Raw genomic sequence first — 21,245 nt, 5'->3', positions numbered from 1 at the left:
TGGATGCAGTGCTCTGTAGACAGGTGGACTCAGGCCCATACCTTCCCCTACCTGTACACTTGTGGTGGAAGCTGTGAGTCCTCCAAAACTCACCAGAAACCCACTGTACTCACACATAGGTGTCCCCTTCACTCATCAGGGCTATTGTAATGGTGTACAATTGGGGGCAGTGGGGTTTTGGTGGCTTTTAGAAAGCTAAATGGTGAGCAATGGTGAGATGTGTACCTTGGAGTTTTTAAGTGAAGTCCACTGCGAATGTGCTAGCGGTTAACACTTTCCATGACATGCCTTGTCTAAGATATATATATATATATATATATATATATATATATATATATATATATATGTTTTTCAGGTACTAGGCACTTTTTTCCAGATTCTAGCTAGCACAAGTACAGATCTGCACTGAAATCCACGTGTATTCTATAAAAATGCATGTAACTTAATTGGCTTCACAAGCCATTCAGTGTATAGAACAGCACTTGAGACATACTGAACATTAATTGGCAATAATTAGAATTTATGTGTATAAGTCGCTAAGTGGATTCTGTAATGAACTGTGCCTAAATTCTAAAGCACGCACGGGCATTCCAAAATTTATGCACGCTGTTATATAAGATGGTGCAGTCCATGTAAATCTAAATGCTGGAATTTACACCACATTTCCATTGGTATAAATGGGCACATGTAGTTTTAAGTGCAGAGATATCAACTAAGTGTATTCTATATACTGCGCCTAAATCTAGGCATCGCTTATAGAATATGCTTAGAAATGTTTACTGCATGGACTTTTTAGGCGCCAAATATAGAATCCCCCCCCCTTTAGGGCTTAACGTCCTTTAAGAAAAGAGCCTTAAGGGTCCTTTTTACAAAGCTGTGGCAAAATGTGACCTTAGAACATCCTTATGTGGGTCTTTCCCACATGCTAAGACCATTTTTGCTGCAAGGGTAAAATGGCCAATTTTCAGATTCTTCCATTAATGGCTATGCGCTGATTTTCCCATTAGCACATGGCCATTAATGTGTGAGCCCCTATTGACACTGTTTTGTAGGTGGTAGGGACTCACACGCTAAACATGTGATAATTGGTTAGCATGTAGAATGCTGATGCATTAACTGACTTGCATAGACACTATGGGCCTGATATTCAGTCCACAGAAGGGAGCCCAGCTACCTCGCGTGGTCAACCCAGATATTCAGTGTCGGGCCATTTCCGATGACCAGCATTGAACATGTATACCTTAGAGGAAAGGAGAAATAGGGGTGACATGATACAGACGTTCAAATATTTGAAAGGTATTAATCCACAAATGAACCTTTTTCGGAGACGGGAAAGCGGTAGAACTAGAGGACATGAGGTTGAAGGGGGCAGACTCAGGACTAATGTCAGGAAGTATTTTTTCATGGAGAGGGTGGCGGATATGTGGAATGCCCTCCCGCGGGAGGTGGTGGAGATGAAAATGGTAATGGAATTCAAACATGCGTTGGATAAACACAAAGAATCCTGTTTAGAAGGAATGGTTCCACGGAATCTTAGTAGAGATTGGGTGGCGACGCCGGTAATTGAATAATAAAACCAGTGCTGGGCAGACTTCTACGGCCTATGCCCTGAATGTGACTGAATAGATAGGAATGGGCTGGAGTGTAAATTTTAAGGGGTTTTGATGTTAGCTCCAGAACTTAGTACAAGAACAGTGCTGGGCAGACTTCTACGGTCTGTGCCCTGAGAAAGGTAAGGACAAATCAAACTCGGGTATACATATAAAGTGTCACATACCATGTAAATGAGTTTATCTTGTTGGGCAGACTGGATGGACCATACAGGTCTTTATCTGCCGTCATTTACTATGTAATATCTGAGTGTCTTTGGCCAGCTGAAATTTAACTGGCCAAGCTGCTATTCAGTGCTGGGTGGTTAAGTTTAAACCAGCCAAAGGTATTCCTGATATTTTGGCAACCTGAATTTGGTTGCCATACTTAGCCAGCGAAGCACTGAATATTTGCAGATAGCTAATTATATCACACGATACTGACCATCCACTACATGATAACTTGCAATACTGAGTGGCAGATAGCTGCTTATCTCCCACTGAATATCACTGGATAGGAGCTGTTCCTGGCTGGTTAAATGGTTTTAAATACCGGAGAAACTACTCTCTGCCCCCTGCACCAAAAAATAAATTGTATTTTTTAGCAAAAAGGTAGTGCACACATACCAAAATTACCAAAGGATGCCTCAGTATGCCCCATGGTAAGATATTTTTTGTGTGCTTACCGCAGCTTTGCAATAGGGCTCCTAAGTGATTTGTCATACTAAGCATATGAATAAATATGTTATAACTTTGCCACTTGTCATTGACTGTAAGACATTTCAAACAGCTTTTTAAAACTTGTCTTACTACATAGAGTGAATTTGTTTTAATTATTTCTTCTTATACTGTGATTATGCTACACAATTAACTTGATATTACTGCCTAAACTGTGCAAAAATAAAATATCATTGTAGAGTACAGAAAATAATTTTTAGCTGATTTGTAGACATTTGTTGAAAGGATAAAATTAGTTCTTTATTCACTTACCGTACAAGTTGTAAATCATCCTTATGGTCTTTATAGGTTGTGATAGGTTCAAAGGACCAACAAATAGCACATGTGACCTTTGGTACTTCAAAAACCTCTTTTCATGTGAGATCTCCCAAGCTTTAACATAATTTTTGATGGTTCATTATAAATATGACTCAAAAAAAAGAGGCAGAAGCCAACTACAACACAAAAAGCAGAAAATAAAATAGCAGAAGCCATCCAGTAGGTTTGAAACAATTTATTAAAATCTATAGAAATTAAAAAAAAAAGTGGTTCCAGGAATATACATGTTCAGCCTTCATATATACCCCACCCCCTGTTTACAAAGCCATGCTAGCGGCTGCCAGTGCTATAATGCTGACACAGCCCATTCAAAGTCAATGGGCTGTGTCGGCATTGTCGTCTGGCAGCCACTAGCGTGGCTTTGTAAAAGGGGGGTACATATTAAGGGTTCCTTTTGCTATGGTGCACTAACCCCCAGAATCTATATATGTCAACTAGAGTTACACACACAAATTTGTGCACACAACTTAATTTAGTAACGACACAATTGGAGACTAAGAAGCAATTATTGACACTAATTGGCAATAATTAGAATTTACATGCATAACTCTCTAGCATTTCAATAAAGTGATGCACATAAATTCTAACACGTGGATCTGAAAAGTGTGCATGGCTATGGGAAGAGCATGGTTGGGTCGTGGGCATTCCTAAAATTTATAGAACAGTCCTGTGCCTGAATTAGGTGCCGGTATTTACACTTGGAATAACATATCGCACCTAGATTTATTTGCAGGAATGGCTGCTAAGTATATTCTATAAACTGCGCCTAACTTTATATGAAATTTACAAAATACGCTTAGCTGCATTTTTTTCAGTGCTAATTTTTAAGGCGCCATATATAGAATCTATTCCTACATGCTAATAAACCCATTTTATTCCTATGGACTTTTTAGTATTTAGCACATGCTAAATCTGTTAGTGCACCTTAGTAAAAAGACCCCTAAACCAGCCCATCATATTTCACCATCGTAGCACCTGCATTTGGGGCAAAATTAAACTTTATTGTGAGTTGGATCTACACAAATATATATCACCTTCTAAGTTGTACCACCTAAAATAAAAACTAGTGTAAACAGCCCTTAGCAGGTGCTTAATGTGCTGTGTGCTGGAAATGCTGATTTTAAGCACTACCCCCCAGATTCTATATAGGGTATCAGGCGAGAAGCCACCCAGACAGTCCCACCCACCAAATCTCCCCGGGACAATTCCCACCCTGTTCAATTCCTCCCTGGACAATTTCCACCTAAGGAAAACAATTCTTACCCAGGACCCCCACCCACCCTAGTCATTTCCCATCCTCCCTATCCTTTTTTTTAAAATTTGTTTCATTCTTGTTTCATTTTTGTATTGTGTATTTTTATTTTTTTTTAAATGCTGATGGAGGATCAGGTGCATCACTGACATGGAGCAAGGAGGTTAGATTGAGAACAAGAGATGGCATGCCACTCAGCCGTCATCCCTGTTTTGTCAGTGCAGCATACGGATGTACACAGAGGAAGTATAATAAGAGTAGTAATTGGTTATCATTTTGAGGGACTGATTATAAGGATACCTATCATGTGTTGTGCTCAGTCTTCAGAGTTTCTATTTACTTATTTATGACATTTATCTCCCACGCTAAACATGAATTAGGAAGAAACCTGGGAGCATTTAAAATATATTTGTTCCTGTGTCTTGTGGGCTTAGGTTGGTAAGGGTATAGTTTGTGTGTGTGTGTGTGGGGGGGGGGGGGTATTGCCCCACCATACGAACTGTATGTCTGCAACAGGAAAGAGATGTGTAAAAAGTAATCTTTGGAGAGGTATTTGGGAGACATTGCCCCCCCCCCCCCAAAAAAAAAAAAAAACGATCTGGAAGGGGAACAGGAAGGATATTTGTCCTAGTGTGTTTTGTTTTTTGTTTTGTATTTTTTGGGTTATGGGTGGGAATTGTCCTTCCTGGTGTGGTGGGAATTGGTTCAGTGGTAATTGTTCTAGGTGGGAATTGTCCAGATGGGAATTAGTAGGTGGGAACTGTCCAGGTGGGAAATGAGCTAGAGCCCTATACTGGTCTTGGTGTAGATCTCAGATGTACCTGTAAACTAGTCAATTAGATGCTAAGAACAAATTATTGGTGTTGATTGGCACATAATTGGCAGTAATTAGAAGTTAAACATGCATCTGCCCTATGACCTATTCTATAACATTCACAGATAAATTTCATAGCATGCATTCAAAAGAGGGCACAACCATGGAAGGGGCATGGAAGGGCATGTACATTCCCAGAAGTTAGGCACGGTGTTGTAGAACATTTGGATTTACAAACCCAACTGCAAGTATTTACACCAGGTTTCATCAGGAATAAGTCATCACGCCAAGTTCGACGTGAGAATCCATGTTAAGTGATATTCTATAAAGGTTGCTTAATGCTAATCAACTTTATAGAATTGACACTTCGCACGGATCTTAATGGCGCATGATTTTGGGCACATTTACTGAATTTGGTCCTACCTGTTTTAAAAAGTTTTACAAAATTATGAGGCCCTTTTACAGAGTGGCAGTAAGCTCAACGCAGGCTTACCGCTCACTCTTTAGGGCCTGCCGCCAGCCAACGTGGCCGCCAGTGGTAGTCCAACCCTAAGCATGCGCCTTTTCCGGGTGAAAAAGAAACCCCTCAGAAATGACTTGCGTGGCGGTAATCCGGTGGTAATCAGGCATCGTCACGTGCTGCCCAGTTACTGCCGGGTTAGCACAGGAGCCCTTATTGCCACCTCAGTGGGTGGAAGTAAGGGATCCTCGTCTCATGGTCATGCGATAAGAGTTCTCTTTCCACATGGCTATGTGTGCTGGGGCTTTTTTTACCTGGTACGGTAAAAGGGCCTTGACACAAGGGAAAAGCAGCCCCCGCCACCAGCGCAGGGCCCTTTTTCTCCATAGCTTGGTAAAAGGGCCCCTGTGTTTCTAGAGAAACAGTCCAATCAGTAATTGTTAAAACGATACTGATTTTTAGAATTCTAGTTCTTTAATTTAAAAATAGACCAGTTCTGTTTGATAAGTCCATACTTCTTTTATCTCATGTGGACTAATTAAGGACTATGACCTCTCTCATCATTAAGAGAAACTCGTCTTTGAATTTTTTAAATTTAATATTGCAAGAATTACTGTACTATTTCTGTTATCAGTTAGTTAACTTTAAATGCTGTCATCTTATCTTTAAGCTTTAAGCTTTCCCCTAATATCCTTATGAATTTATTTATTTTGTGAGTGCCTATATGTGAAATTTGTCATTATTTTTCTACAGCAAGAAGGAAAATAACCACTGCTAACCCCAATTACAGTTACAGTTCATACTAACTTGTTTTGACAAATGATTTGGTACATAATAGCACTGCATTTATTTATGGCATTCTTTTCTCTTGCTTCCTTGAAGCTACACACTGACCAAGATAAAGGAGATGGAAATTTAAAGTACATACTATCAGGAGATGGGGCTGGCAGTCTTTTCGTTATAGATGAAAATACTGGAGATATTCATGCGGCAAAAAAATTGGACAGAGAAGAAAAGTCCCTGTATGTACTGCGTGCCAAGGCAATAGACAAACGGACTGGCAGAGCAGTAGAGCCTGAATCTGAGTTCATCATTAAAATCCACGACATCAATGATAATGAACCAAAATTTACAAAGGATATTTATACAGCGAGTGTCCCTGAAATGTCAGAAGTTGGTAGGTATAACTTATCCTTTTATAAAAGTTATAAGGCTTACTAAATGTATGATAATTAAGTCATGTTATAAACTTTTGCAGACCAAAGCACACATATATTTAGTGATCGCTGCTAAGTCCTAGATTCAATATATGGCAACTAAAAAATCAGTGCCAAAAATGGCATAGTGGTATTCTATAAGACGTACTTAAAATGGTTTATAGAATGAACGCTTATGGCCAGTAATTGTGTCTAACATTAGGTGCTGTCATTTGCGGCAGTTGAAACAGGGTGCAATTGTTGTGCCTAAGCGAGTCTTTTACTGAGGTACACTAGTGTTTTTAGCTCACACTAAAAATCAGGTGGCACTAAACACTGAGATACCCATAGGAATATAATGGACATTTAGCTCCAGCTGATTTTTAGCATGAGCTAAAAATGCTAGTGCACCTTAGTAAAAGACCCCCTAAATTAGGTGCTCTTCCCCCTTATTCTAGAAATTGTGTGTAAATTCTTGGAATGCCCGTGATCCACCCATGATCCTCCCCTTTCCATGCTCCCATTTTGGACTTACGTGTAAAATTTAGGCACAGATCCTGTGCCTAAATTTGTATGCATACATTTCATTTAAAATCAATTAATGCTAATAATTGCTTTTTAGGATACCAATCAGTGCTAATTGGCTTCTTAATTAAAACTTGAGCTAACGTTTAGTAAAAGACTCCCTAAGTTGCTTGCACAAATTTGGGCGTGCACCCAAATTTGCACACACAACTCAAAGTACCATTCATAGAAACCGGGGGTAGATGTATAAGTGTCCTATCCATATATATGGAGGGCAATTTTATAACAGAGCACCTGGTTTAAGAGGACAAGTAGGTATCTACTTAAATGCTACAGTGTTTTATTGTTTTATAAAGACAGATAGATATCTATGTATCTTTACAAAATACCAGCAAAAGAGGCAGAAATCATGCCTAGTCTTTTTTTTTTCCAATAATGTTTACTGAAAAAGAATCAAAGTTTGACCCCAATGTCACACAACCATAAAACCAGTTTGATTCAACGTACTAACACTAGGTAAGTACAAGTATTACCAAACATCCTGTTCCACACTTGCCAATACCAATTGGCTATACGTATAAATGTTAGATTAGTTGTTAACAAGGCGGGAATAATAAGGGACTGGATTGAAGAAGAACATTATGGATTTCTTCTGATCAGGAATAAAAAAACTGGGAGGTGTTATCACAATAATATATAAATCATTCTTCAAGTTAAAGACAATTTCTGAATTATTCTTCTCGAAACTTGAAATTGTTGCATGTGACATCAGAGACGACTTCTTATCTAAACATCTGTGTCTGGTCTTACTCTACTGTCCACTCTGTGGTGTGTCAAAGTAAGTAGACTCTATTGGCAAGAAACTGTCAGTGCTAGTAGGTCAGTAAATAAGTTTGAATACCTTTGTCTCAAGGGGTAAAGTTAATGCAACTGAATTCTGGTCCCATATTCCATGTGATCAATTACTGTCTGCTTCTTCTTCTTTGGATTTCTTGGAATGTTGGGACACCGCTTGTAGAAAGGTTCTGGACCTAACAGCATCTGAAAAAGTAAAATTGAGACCTAGTAAGAAACTATCCCCTTGGTTCAGAGAAGAGCTACTGGATGCAAAAAAGGAATTGTAGACCGCTTGAGAGATCTTGGTCAAAGTCCAGAGCTGCTGAAAATTGGTCTATTTGGAAAATGTTGTCCAAGGACTACAAACGTAAAGCCAAGATAGCCAAAATATCTTACTTTGCCAAGCAGATAGGTATTTGTTAAGTATTAGGAAGCTTTATTCCTTGGTCAATTCATTGTTAGATACTCAAACTGCATCTACCATTAAAGAACCCATTCCATCTGCTATTCAACTTGCAAATTACTTTGCACTGAAAATTGATAAAATTTATGCTGAACTAAACTGACCTAGCTCTGTCTTGTTTGATCATTTTATTCTACCTATCAGTCCTATAGGGTGCTCTCCAGCAGATAGGGTGTGGGCCTCCTTTTTATTGCCAAAATTAGATTCTGGTTTTTTTTCTAAATATTCATTTTCACATTGTATATTGGATCCCTGCTCCAGCTATTTACTGAAAACTGCTCTGGATTAATTTTTTTTGTTGGATGGATTATTTTGGTATTTGCAGTACAGTCTTGCAGTGGTTCCGTGGATTTCTAAAATCTAGGCACTATGAAGTAAAGCGGGTTGGTCTTTTTACTCCATTCTGTTCCTTGTTTTGTGGTGTTCCTGAGGGTTCCCCCCCCTTTCCCCTATGCTGTTGAATTTGATGATGGCTCTAATAGGTGGTTTACTAGAATCCAGAAGCTTTAAGACCTTCATGTATGCTGATGATATTACCATGTATGTTTCATTTTGGGAGAATTTATCAGAGATCTTGCCAACCATCAAATCTGTCTTGAATTTAATGGAATCCTGGGCTGATGAATTCAAACGTAAACTTATCAAAGACAAAGACAAATTCCTGATTCTGACTAATCCCTATCACCCTGTGGTTAATCAGAATTTCATGATATATAATATAACTTGCCCATTAGCTACTACTATGAATATCCTGGGTATAACCATTGATCAGTATCTGTCCTTTGAACCTCAGGTTTCTGAGGTGGTTTCTTGTGCATTCAATACATTGTGGAGATTGAAGTGATTGCACCCTTTCTTTTCAAAATCTGTCTTCCGTTCTTTGGTTCAAACATTAGTCCTTTCCAAATTTGATATTGCAATACTGTTTACTCAGGTTTCAAGTGCTCCTTAGTCAGGAAACTACAATCAGTGCAGAATACTGCTGCCTGCCTTGTGTGTGGATCTCCCCGCTATTCTAGGGTAACTCCTCTCCTGGTTAAATTGCATTGGGTTCCAATAAATTCTTGGATCACCTTTCAGCTTTGAGTACTTGTTTACCAAATTTTGTACAGTCTATTGCCTAGTTACATGCAGAACCTGATAGACCAAGAAATGCTTTTCCTGAGTCTAGGGGATATCTCATGCTTCACTGTCCAAGTTGTAAGAAACTTCAATATACATCTATTCATACTACAGGTTTTACCTACCAGGCTTCTAAGATGTGGAACTCTTTGCCAAATGCATTGAGTTATGTTACTGATTATTATTTTGTAAGTTGTTGAAGGCATTTCTATTTGATTAATCCCTCACCTGCACTGGTGCTTGTTAGTTCCTGAACATGTTAGGTATCTTGTTTTGGTTACTGTACAGAGACAATTTTTTTTGGATTGTCTATTTCTTGTGTATGCTCACATTACTTGAATTATACTGTAGTAATTGTTTCCTTTTAGCCACATTGAACCTAAAATTATTTGGGATAATGTGGCATAAAAATGTCTCAGATAAATAAATATATAATACATAGATAACAAAAACATTGACCTTTTTCTCCCCACATCCCCTTTCACAAATCATGTAATTTTTTTGCTCTCAATCAAACTGCTTTTATCCCCCCTTGGTGCATACATATTCAAAATAGTAATGTCTTTAGAATCTATTTATCCCACTACCCATGCCACTCTACCCATACCATCCCTTCCCACCTTAGCCAGCATAAAAGACACTGATGTACTTTCCACTCCCCTTCTTTTAGAGCCAGAAGATGACTGTTGAGTCACTATCCAATTTTTCTCCTTCACGATAGGACAACCTACATGCATTCTTGTGGTTTCACCCATGCTCCACCAAACCCAGCCAATGTACATGCCTATCATCATAGCACATGACATTACGTCAAAGCATGCACTTTTATATCTGCCATAGTTTATAAGAGGCAATTTATTCACTTATGTGGCTACATATGTGTGAAAATGAATTCATAACGTTATTCCCATAGTGCCATTGAAAATTCTTATTAACTGCCCAAATAGTGCTGGGGCAAAGCAAGGCAAATTGTGAGCATTATGCTCAACTATGCAGATAACTGGCAAAATTCAGTTGTATCTGTATAGGTTAATGCTTTAATTTAGACCAGCTATAAGGTAATCCTAATTAAACCACTTAACTAACAGACCATGATCAAAGATTACCACTATGGGGACAATTCTACCTTGAATTTTACATTGTTATTACAGTGTAGCCCTCAGTTTAGGGGAAAATGTAATCATCTATCTACGTTTTCTTGTCAATTTAAAGAATGTGAAGAAGAATGTGCACATGACTTCCACTTGAAATCAAGCCAGACATTTCTCAGCTTAAACATACCTCTGTATCTGCAAGAAAAAAAATGTGCTTGCAATATGCTACTTGGAGCTCATTATATTGTTTATCTAATCATCAGCAATCTGCCCATCTGCTGAAAGCAGTATAGATTTCCAGTAGGGATATGGTTTACTGATCTGATGAACTTACTGGTCTTAAGCAAGATTTTCAGAAAAGTATTTTTTCCACAAATGTTCAAACATCACTAGTTGTGAAATTAACAATACTTATATCATGCTGTACTAAATATCATTAGAATGAATTTACATTACACTGCAGTTCATTTTAAAATATTTATGAAAATGGAGTATTCAAGAGAGCACAGAGCACACCTTGAGAATTAGTTCTTATAGAATGTAGTAGGGCATCTACATTTGGGACTATTCAGTAACAATTAGAGTGTGTGATAATAGTGCATATGCTAATTGAGCCTTAATATATACCATCATAGTTTATATCATTATGGAAATTAAGCTAAAATTAGAGCATCCTTACATAGGGGTCCTTTTACCATGCTGCTTTAAAAGGGGCACTGCCAGGGCCGGTCTTAGCAAGTGCGGGGCCCTATGCAGACCAATTTGGTGGGGCCCCGTCCTAGCCCTGCCCCATCCTAGCCCCGCCCCCACCCCAGCTCCACCCCATTGATAATAATATTCAATTTTTAGAAAAACTTGTATTTATGAAATTTCAAATAAAGACAAATGAAGCTAAACTTGTACAGAAAAACTGATTGAAATAATAAGCACAATGCTATCATGAAACCCCCCCTCCCCAGAAATTATTCAGTTCAAGTCCACTACAATTAGTAGTTCCAATTCTCATAACCCGGGGGGGGGGGGGGGGTCAGAGGTGCGGACACACAATCTCTCCACTGCAAAACACTATACACAAACTTGTGCAAAAACACACTCATAACCTTACCAAACCATAACAGCACTAATTCCAAGGACAGGACGAGCACAACCTTATGCGTGGAAAGGCAGAACTGTAATTACACCAGGCTCTAAAACACCAATACACTACCTCATAAAAAAAACAAGACAAAAAGGGCTGCAAATGCTACACGCTAGCAGGATACTGCACCTTGATCACACATGAAAAACACATGACACAACAGATATGAAGGCAAAATAATGAACTGGAAAGTTATACTTTTTTCTACCTTTGTTGTCTGATCATTTGGTTTTTCTATTCGCTTTGGTCCCAGTGTCTTCTGTTTTATGCAGTGTCTTCTTTCCATTTGATATTTTTTCTCTCACCATGTCCACCATCCTCCTGTGTCCTTATGTGTCCTGTCTACCATCTGTAGCCCTGTCCCTATCCTTTCTTGAGTTTCAGCATCTGCCTTCAGTGTTCCAATGCAGCCCTTAAATTCAGCAATTTCCCCTCCATGCATATCCAGCATTTCTCCTCACTCCCCTCATTCCATGTGCATCTACTTTCCTCCCCTTCCCTACATCCATGCCCAGCATTTCTCCTCTATCCCTTCCCTCCATCCATGTGCATCTCCTTCCTTAGTCTTTCCTTCCCTCCATTCGTGCCCAACATTTCTCCTCTCTCCCCTGCCCTCCATGTCTAGCAATTCCCCTCTCTCCCTGAGCCCTGCCCTGCTCCTCTGTCCCCTCCATTCATCTCTATAAAGCAATTCCCCTCTCTCCCTGAGCCCTGCCCTCCCATGCTCCTCTGTCCCCTGCCCCCTCCATTCATCCCTATAAAACAATTCCCCTCTCTCCCTGAGCCCTGCCCCCTCCATTCATCCCTATCCAGCAATCCCCCTCTCTCCCTGAGCCCTGCCATCCATGTCCAGGTCCTCTCTCCCTTGCCCTCCCGCTCCCATGTTCAACTGCCTGCCCGCCCTGGCGCCCTCTTCTCCCCCCCCCCCCCAACAACCAACAAGGATCCTTTTTCTTTTAAATTTACCCTCGAGGGCGGGACACTGAGAATGAACGAATCAGGAAGCTTCTCCATTCTGCTAGAGACGTCGGGTGCACTTGGGAGGGGAGGAGCGCTTTCAGCGACGATGCCTGCTGTGCTGTTGTCCAGTGTCCAGTCAGATTCCAGCGAGTCGGCGACGGAGGCGGGTAAATTTAAAAGAAAAAGGATCCTTGTTGGTTGGGGGGGGAGAAGAGGGCGCCAGGGCGGGCAGAATAGTGTGTCGTCGGATTGCCGCCGGCCCTGGGAAGAGGCTGACTGAGGCGCCGCGCGGGGCCCCCCTAAGCGCGGGGCCCTATGCGGCCGCCTCGGTCGCCTCGGCCTAAGACCGGCCTTGGGCACTGCGGTAGAGTGGGCAGGTGGATTTGAAGCGCACCCGGCAGTAACCAGGGAACACGCGGAACTGCCCGATTACGTCGGAGTAAGTTCTCAGTGCTAAAAAAAAAAAAATTTTGAGCATCAGAAAATGGCATGATGGGGGTGGAGCTGGGGGGGAGGGGGGAGAGCACTACCATCAGCTCCTGCGGTAGGCAGGCTGTAGTGCTGGATTGGCACATGGCAAGCCTGTGGTAGGCTTGTCACACCTTTGTAAAAGGGTGCCATAATTTTTTTTTAAATATTTGGCTCACATCTTTTCAGTAGTAGTTCAAAGTATTCAGGTACAATAGGTATTTTCCAGCCGCTAGATAACTTATTACCTAATGTGTACCTCACAAAAGGGGAATTAATCAATTTTCCCAATTCTTCAAATAATTTCAGTTGGATTTGAATCATTGCTTCCCTGGATTTCAGCCCACTACTCTAGCCATAGGCTATGCCTCAATTATATGTAAATGAAGGCACAACACTGGGACATTAGGCTATGAAGGATGCATTGAAAACTGTATAGTATGTTTTACATATCTGGCATATTCCATGGGCCTAATACATTTTTAGCACGTGCCTCCCATTGCCACTTATTCAGAAAATTCATTCCTGATGATGACCCAATGTAGCCAAGCGGCTCACTGGAAAACACTACATAACTACAACAATAGACAGAACTGAACTAGGTTTCCATCACCGCAAATGGCCATGAAACACTCAACTTGTCTACCTTGAGGCAACTGCAAAACCTTTGCAACCAATTTACTCTGGACAAATGTAAGCCACATCAAACCTACTATTAGGTTGGAAATGTGAGGTACAAATGCAGAAATAAATAAATTAATTAATTAAACTTTCACAAGGTCACTGAAACCTAAAATTCTTTATGCTATCTAACTCATTTTTGGTCAATTACCGTAAGGAATTTACTCTCTTTCAAACCACAGCAACAACAAGAGGTCTTATCTCAATGCTTATCCAGTAACATTGGCTATCACTATATCACCTAAAACTCCTCCCCCATGGCACCATATCCTGCTTTCTATGACATTTTCACCCTAGCAGGATTCTCCTTCTTGTGTATCTCTTATGATATTAACCTCTTGCACATTCTTCCAGGCATCCTCCTCTTCATGACAGCCTAGCCCCCCCCCCCTCCCACCACCACCGCAACCTGAGGCATCCCAGCTATATAGTATTCCTCCCAGGAATCCTCTCCAGAGGACCCTCCAAAAAGCAGCCAACCATATTTTACCTATGGACCCATGTTTTAATAGTTTAACATGGCAGAAACTTCATAGATAGGAAGGATCTAAGAGTTCTCATCCCTGAACAAGACCTGGTAACAAATTATTTCTCTAAGAAACTTTTAATCATTCCAATATGCTGAGGCATCTCATAAAGGTATTTTTGAACATCAAATTCTATGTTTATACTATGTGAAGCCCATGAATACCCCACTCCTCTAGACTGGTAAGGCATGGGTGCAGAAGGATGAGTGGAATGCTTTGCAATAACATTTGCAATAGCATAATATCCATCATGCTTAAAGGACTGCAACCATCATAGAATACTAGCATAACCCTGCATTGGAACACTTGATATTTAGGTGCATGCAGTTATACCAGTCATAGACCTGCAGGTGCTATAAATGTAGCAAGAGTACACATAACTGGGAGCTCCTCCCATGGTCCACCCAGAAGTGGGGGAGGGAGATTGATGTTGGATTGTGTGGATGGTGGAGTAGAGACAGGGGGCTATGAGATGGTGGGGTATTGAGAAGGGCAGAGGTTGTGCCAGTCTATATGGAGATGAGGTGGGGGTATGGAAGGGCAGGGGTGATATCGGTCTGTGAGGGGGAGGGGTGGGGGTATGGAAGGGCAGGGGTGATGCTGGTCTGTGAGGGGAAGGGTTAGAAGTATGGAAGGGCAGGGTGATGCCAGACTGTGAGAGGGAGGGGGTGAGGGTATGGAAGAGCAGGGGTGATGCTGGTCTGTGAGGGTGAGGGGTGGGGCATGGAAGGGCAGGGGAGATGCCAGGATTTATATGAAGGGGTTGGAGGGGAGGGGGTTATTGATGGGCAGGGGAGATGCTTGCCTATGGGACAATTTATGTATGTTCCTGCTACCTTTTTTTTTAAATTGAATGTGGGTGCCTGTTTAAAGCTCTGAAGAACACCGCCTGTGCTGTTGGTTGCTGTATTGAGGGACTATGTAAAAGTCAGATCTCCTGTATCTGCCTGATTCAATCTATAACATTTTAAAGCTGGAGGATCTGGCTTTTCCCCAGTCTCTTCTCAGCCGTATCCCTGGATCATCTGTGGTCATGGCCTGCTTTGCACTGGCTTTTCCTGCTCAGAAACATAAGCATTTTGTTTTCTTCACATTAAAGTTGGATCCAGAAGTCTCTTGCTTCAGGCTGCCCCTGGCAGGTTGACTCTTAGCAACAAAGTCAGATCTGGAGGAAACTTTCAGATCCACCTCTAATGTGAAAAAAAAATTACCAAGGTTCCTGGGCATAATAAGTCGAAGCATAGCAGAGCCTCGGTGAAACAGCAGAGGATCCATGGATGTGGTTGACCAGGTAAAAGCCTGATCCTTTAGTAATGCCTGATTTAAGGTGGTATAGATTGGATCTGGGGTATCCAGATTTTATCTATATCCCTATATTTAGTTTCATTGGTGTTAGTGCTAAGGGAAGGGGGGGGGGGGGTAATATTGATCACCACTATTGTGTTCCCCCACCCTTCCCCTGACTTAATCAGATTCATATTGATGGATGTGGTTAGGCAAAAGGTGCTTTATTTGTGTTACAGGTGTAAATGGTTTGAATATTAGCATATAGCTGCTATAGATGGAGGAGTGGCCTAGTGGTTAGAGCACTGGTCTTGCAATCCAGAGGTGGCTGGTTTAAATCTCACTGCTGCTCCTTGTGATCTTGGGCAAGTCACTTAACTCCCATTGCCTCAGGTATAAACTTAGATTGTGAGTTCTCCTGGGACTGAGAAATATCCAGAGTACCTGAATGTAACTCACCTTGAGCTACTACTGAAAAAGGTGTGAGCAAAATCTAAATAAATACATGTTCACTTACACTCATATACACTAGTATGTTGTCTAACTGCTAGTTGGCAATTACCCATTTTAACTTACACAGAATGTCTTTGCAGAATATATTTAAACCCTGTTGCTGGAGAGACTGCACGTCACACATTTTTTTTGACATTTCATGGATATCCAGATAATTTATTTGTGGATTTTATTTTGGGTTGAAAGTGTTCTTGCAGTTTGCTTCCTACAGTAGATAATGCCTTTTTATTTTTATTACTCCTGTGCTGTATTGGTTATAGAGAATGTGATTTCTCAGTGTTTCCTGTTCTAACTTTTGGTCCTTTATTCTGTAATTGGTGAAGGTTGGTCTGTGTTCTGTGAGTGACCAAGGTGAGAGATTCTGCTGGCATAGTAATTATTTTCAAGGATTCTGTGATGTGTTTTGAGAGGTTGAGCAGAATCTACTATAATGGCAAGGTTTAAGATATGGGAAAATGCAACATTATTTAAAAATGTCAGTGTTTCCAAAGTTTCCATAAGTGTGTATGTGGCTTATACTGATGCAGACTGTTTACTTAGAAATCCTTCATCAAGAAAACTCAAGGGCATTATTTAGGAGTATACCAAGCACTATTCAACTTGTATGCCTAGTGCCCTCTCATGTTAACTTTGCCCCCACCCCCAAATATCAAGTCTAGCTACGCTCCTGATTCCTAGTAGTATCAGACTCCATTTAGATGCCCTGAGGTTCCATTATAGAATGCCAGCACAACTCATTATGAGCATGCCTAATATCTAGGCACTTGTACTTATGTCAGCCATATAGCTGGTGTTGGTGTGAGTGCCTAAATGTGGCAGAAATGTGTGTAATTTACAGTATTTCAACATTACGCACATTGGAACCCCACCTATGTCTCATCCATACTATGCCAGTGTGTGCGTCCCCTTTGCAAATATGTGTTGTACGAGATAATTACGTAATTACAGAATAGAGTTTGGGTGGAATACTACTACTATAAATCACTTCTATAGCGCTACCAGTCGTACGCAGCGCTTTACAATTGAACATGTTCAATTGTAAAGTGCTGCGTACGACTGGTAGCGCTATAGAAGTGATTTATAGTAGTTATTTGTAGTAGTAGTAGGAATATAGGTATATATACATGATTGTGGGCCTAGGTAAGAGAATTTCCCTTTTAGCAGCTGTTGCTAAACATATATCTAGCTTTGAATATTGACTCAACATATTTTATCTTTGTGGTCCTTCAAGAGTTGATTCTGTCCCAGTTTTAATATTTACATGAAGCTGCCTTGTGACCTTAATTAACACTAGGATTTTATGCAGACAACATCTAGTCTTGTTAGAGTTTGGGAGGAAAATGGAAACTAACATACACAATTTGCATGCAGCAACAAAGTGGTTATACCAAAGTAGATTGAAGCTTAATGTTTCTAATGCAGAGATCTTCTGTGCTCTAGATTTTTAAATACCCTTGGTGCTGCTGGCCCTTTACAGAAAAAGAATTTGCTCCAGTTGCAACCAGTGATAAACGTGTTAGGAGTCTATGTGGATGATTAGTTAATTCCGTGGACACATTTATCTAGGAGATTAGCTGTTTGTTTTATCAACTTTGACTGGTTCCAAATTTACCACCTAATCTTGAACCATCTGATTTTTTTTAATTGGTCCTTCAAATTATGGCAATGTTAAAATTAGATTATGGCTTCCAAGTTTAATAGATTGTTGATTGAAGGCCTTGGGCAATGGAAACATGCTTCTCTTGTTTTCAAAGACCTTCACTGGCTACCAGTGAGATATAAAATTTAGCATACAATTTTACAGTTGTCTTTAAAGTTTTTGAAGGGTGAGGCTTCACAGCACTTGAAAAGCTGCCTCTTGCAGTACACTCACATGTCTCAAGACTGTTTGCTATGCATTCTAGGCATACACAATATATAGTTAAAGGGTACCAGGAGTGCAGCATTTTCTTGGGTCACGCCACAACTTTGGAAACCATTCCCATCAGATCTGCATGCAACATATGATTATTTGGAATTCTGTAAGAAATATAACATATGTCTGTTTCTGAAAGCCTTCTGTTCATTGTCATATGGCCATTTGATATCTAAGCTCTAATGTGGTTAAGGGGCTCATTTTCTAAAGAGAAAAACTTTTTAAAAGTGGCATAAATCAACATTTGGATGTTTTGTTTGCCAAAATATTCAAATAACTAATTTTGAAACCCATTTTTTAAACATTTTGGTATGCAGTTTGTTGGCAGTGCATTCAAATCACAAGGAGGCACAACAGAATTTGGGTGTTCCTAATACTTGGACATTTTCCGGCCATAATGGAACAAAACAAAAATGTCCTGGGCTGCAATTTAAACATTTTGGTGTAGACCTGTTTTTATCATGACTAAATCATAAAAAGGTGCCCTAAATGACCACAAGAGGAATTAAGACATAACCCCCCCCCCTTACTCCCCCAGTGGTTAGTAACCCCCCTCAACCCCCTAAAGATGTGAAAGAAACAGTGCATGCCAGCTTCTATGATAGCCTCAGATGTTAAAGCCGGTCCTATTCGAGTAGCAAGCAGATCCCTGGAGTAACCTAGTGGTCGTACTGTAGAGAAGGGAACCCAGGCCTATAATCCACTCTAACTGCTACACTTGTGGTAGAAAGTGCGAGCCCTCCCAAATCCACCCAAAACCTACTCTACCCACATATAAGTGACACCTGCAACCATAAGGGCTATTGTAGTGGTGTACAGCTGGGTTTAGAAGGTTTTTGGTGGGTTATGGAGAGCTTATACAATATAAGGGAGCAATGGTGAGACGTGTAACCTGGGACCTTTTATATAAAGTCCACGACAATGCCCCCTAGGGTGCCCCACTGCTCTGCTGGGATATTAGTGCGGCCAGTCTACTAAGAATGCTTGATCCTACTACATCCCAGTGGCTTGATTTTGTGCATTTTTCAGTTGAACTTTTTTTTTCAAAAATAATCCAAAATGTTAAAGTCACTGAGTACAGCAACGTCTAGAAAAAAGCAATTTTTGAAACAAAAAGATAGTACATAAGTACATAAGTAATGCCATACTGGAAAAAGACTAAGGGACCATCGAGCCCAGCATCCTGTACACGACAGCAGCCAATCCAGGCCAAGGGCACCTGGCAAGCTTCCCAAACATTCTATACATGTTATTCCTGGAATTGTGGATTTTTCCCAAGACTATTTAGTAGCGGTTTATGGACTTGTCCTTTAGGAAACCGTCTAACCCCTTTTTAAACTCTGCTAAGCTAACCACCTTCACCACTTTCTCCAGCAACGAGTTTAATTATACGTTGGGTGAAGAAAAATTTTCTCCGATTTGTTTTAAATTTACTACACTGTAGTTTCATCGCATGCCCCCTAGTCCTAGTATTTTTGGAAAGTGTGAACAGACACTTCACATCCACCTGTTCCACTCCACTCATTATTTTATATGCCTCTATCATGTCTCCCCTCAGCCGTCTCTTCTCCAAGCTGAATAGCCCTAGCCTCCTTAATCTTTCTTCGTAGGGAAGTCGTCCCATCCCCGCTATCATTTTAGTTGCCCTTCTCTGCACCTTTTCCAATTCTACTATATCTTTCTTGAGATGCGGCGACCAGAATTGAACACAATACTCAAGGTGCGGTCGCACCATGGAGCAATACAACGGCATTATAACATCCTCACACCTGTTTTCCATACCTTTCCTAATAATACCCAACATTCTATTCGCTTTCCTAGCTGCAGCAGCACACTGAGCAGAAGGTTTCAGTGTATTATCGACGACAACGACACCCAAATCCCTTTCTTGGTCCGTAACTCCTAACGTGGAACCTTGCATGACGTAGCTATAATTTGGGTTCTTTTTTCCCACATGCATCACCTTGCACTTGCTCACATTAAACGTCATCTGCCATTTAGCCGCCCAGTCTCCCAGTCTCGTAAGGTCCTCTTGTAATTTTTCAAAATCCTGTCGCGATTTAACAACTTTGAATAACTTTGTGTCATCAGCAAATTTAATTACCTCGCTAGTTACTCCCATCTCTAAATAATTTATAAATATATTAAAAAGCAGCGGTCCTAGCACAGACCCCTGAGGAACCCCACTAACTACCCTTCTCCATTGTGAATGCTGACCATTTAACCCCACTCTCTGTTTCCTATCCTTCAACCAGTTTTTAATCCACAATAGGACATTTCCTCCTATCCCATGACCCTCCAATTTCCTCTGTAGCCTTTCATGAGGTACCTTGTCAAACGCCTTTTGGAAATCCAGATACACAATATCAACCGGTTCCCCTTTGTCCACATGTTTGTTTACTCCTTCAAAGAATTGAAGTAAATTGGTCAGGCAAGATTTCCACACACAAAAGCCGTGCTGACTCGGTCTTAGTAATCCATGTCCTTGGATGTGCTCTGTAATTTTGTTTTTAATAATAGCCTCTACCATTTTCCCCGGCACTGACGTCAGACTCACTGGTCTATAATTTCCCGGATCTGCCCTGGAACCTTTTTTTAAAAATCGGTGTTACATTGGCCACCCTCCAATCTTCCGGTACCACGCTTGATTTTAAGGATAAGTTGCATATCACTAGCAGTAGCTCCGCAAGCTCATTTTTCAGTTCTATCAGTACTCTGGGATGAATACCATCTGGTCCAGGAGATTTGCTACTCTTCAGTTTGCTGAACTGAACGTCCTCCAGGTTTACCGTGAAGTCAGTAAGTTTCTCCGACTCATCCGCTTGAAATACCATTTCCGACACCGGTATCCCACCCAAATCTTCCTCGGTGAAGACCGAAGCAAAGAATTCATTCAGTCTCTCCACTACGTCTTTGTCTTCCTTGATCGCCCCTTTTACCCCTCGGTCATCCTGCTTTTAATATACCGAAAAAAATTTTACTATGTTTTTTTGCCTCTAATGCTATCTTTTTTTTGTAATCCCTCTTGGCCTTCTTTATCTGCGCCTTGCATTTGCATTGACACTCCTTATGCTGCTTCTTGTTATTTTCAGACAGTTCCTTCTTCCATTTTCTGAAGACGTTTCTTTTAGCCCTAATAGCTTCCTTCACCTCACTTTTCAACCAGGCCAGATAGTTTTCATTTTCAAAAATCATATTTGCCTCTTGGATTTTAGATGTTTTGAGCGAAACATCCAAAATCAGATTTAAATGTCATATTGAAAGTGACCCACGACATAGTCCTGTTACTAATTATTGTTTTAGAATTGAGATTGTTGTAACTGCCTTGAACTAATCAGATAGGTGGTTATA

General features: G+C 40.6%; 1 protein-coding gene across 1 annotated transcript in view; it reads left to right on the top strand.

Moving 5' to 3' along the window:
* Positions 1–21,245, top strand: part of LOC115460245 (cadherin-9-like) — a 253,498-nt gene that overhangs the window by 93,625 nt on the left and 138,628 nt on the right. The window contains exon 2 of the mRNA XM_030190055.1: positions 6,054–6,348. Coding sequence (XP_030045915.1) covers positions 6,054–6,348 — 295 coding nt within the window. The remainder of the gene's footprint in view (positions 1–6,053; positions 6,349–21,245) is intronic.

Source organism: Microcaecilia unicolor, chromosome 1 (genome assembly GCF_901765095.1).
Source record: "Microcaecilia unicolor chromosome 1, aMicUni1.1, whole genome shotgun sequence".
Taxonomy (NCBI): domain Eukaryota; kingdom Metazoa; phylum Chordata; class Amphibia; order Gymnophiona; family Siphonopidae; genus Microcaecilia; species Microcaecilia unicolor.
This window is presented reverse-complemented; position numbering and strand designations above follow the sequence as displayed.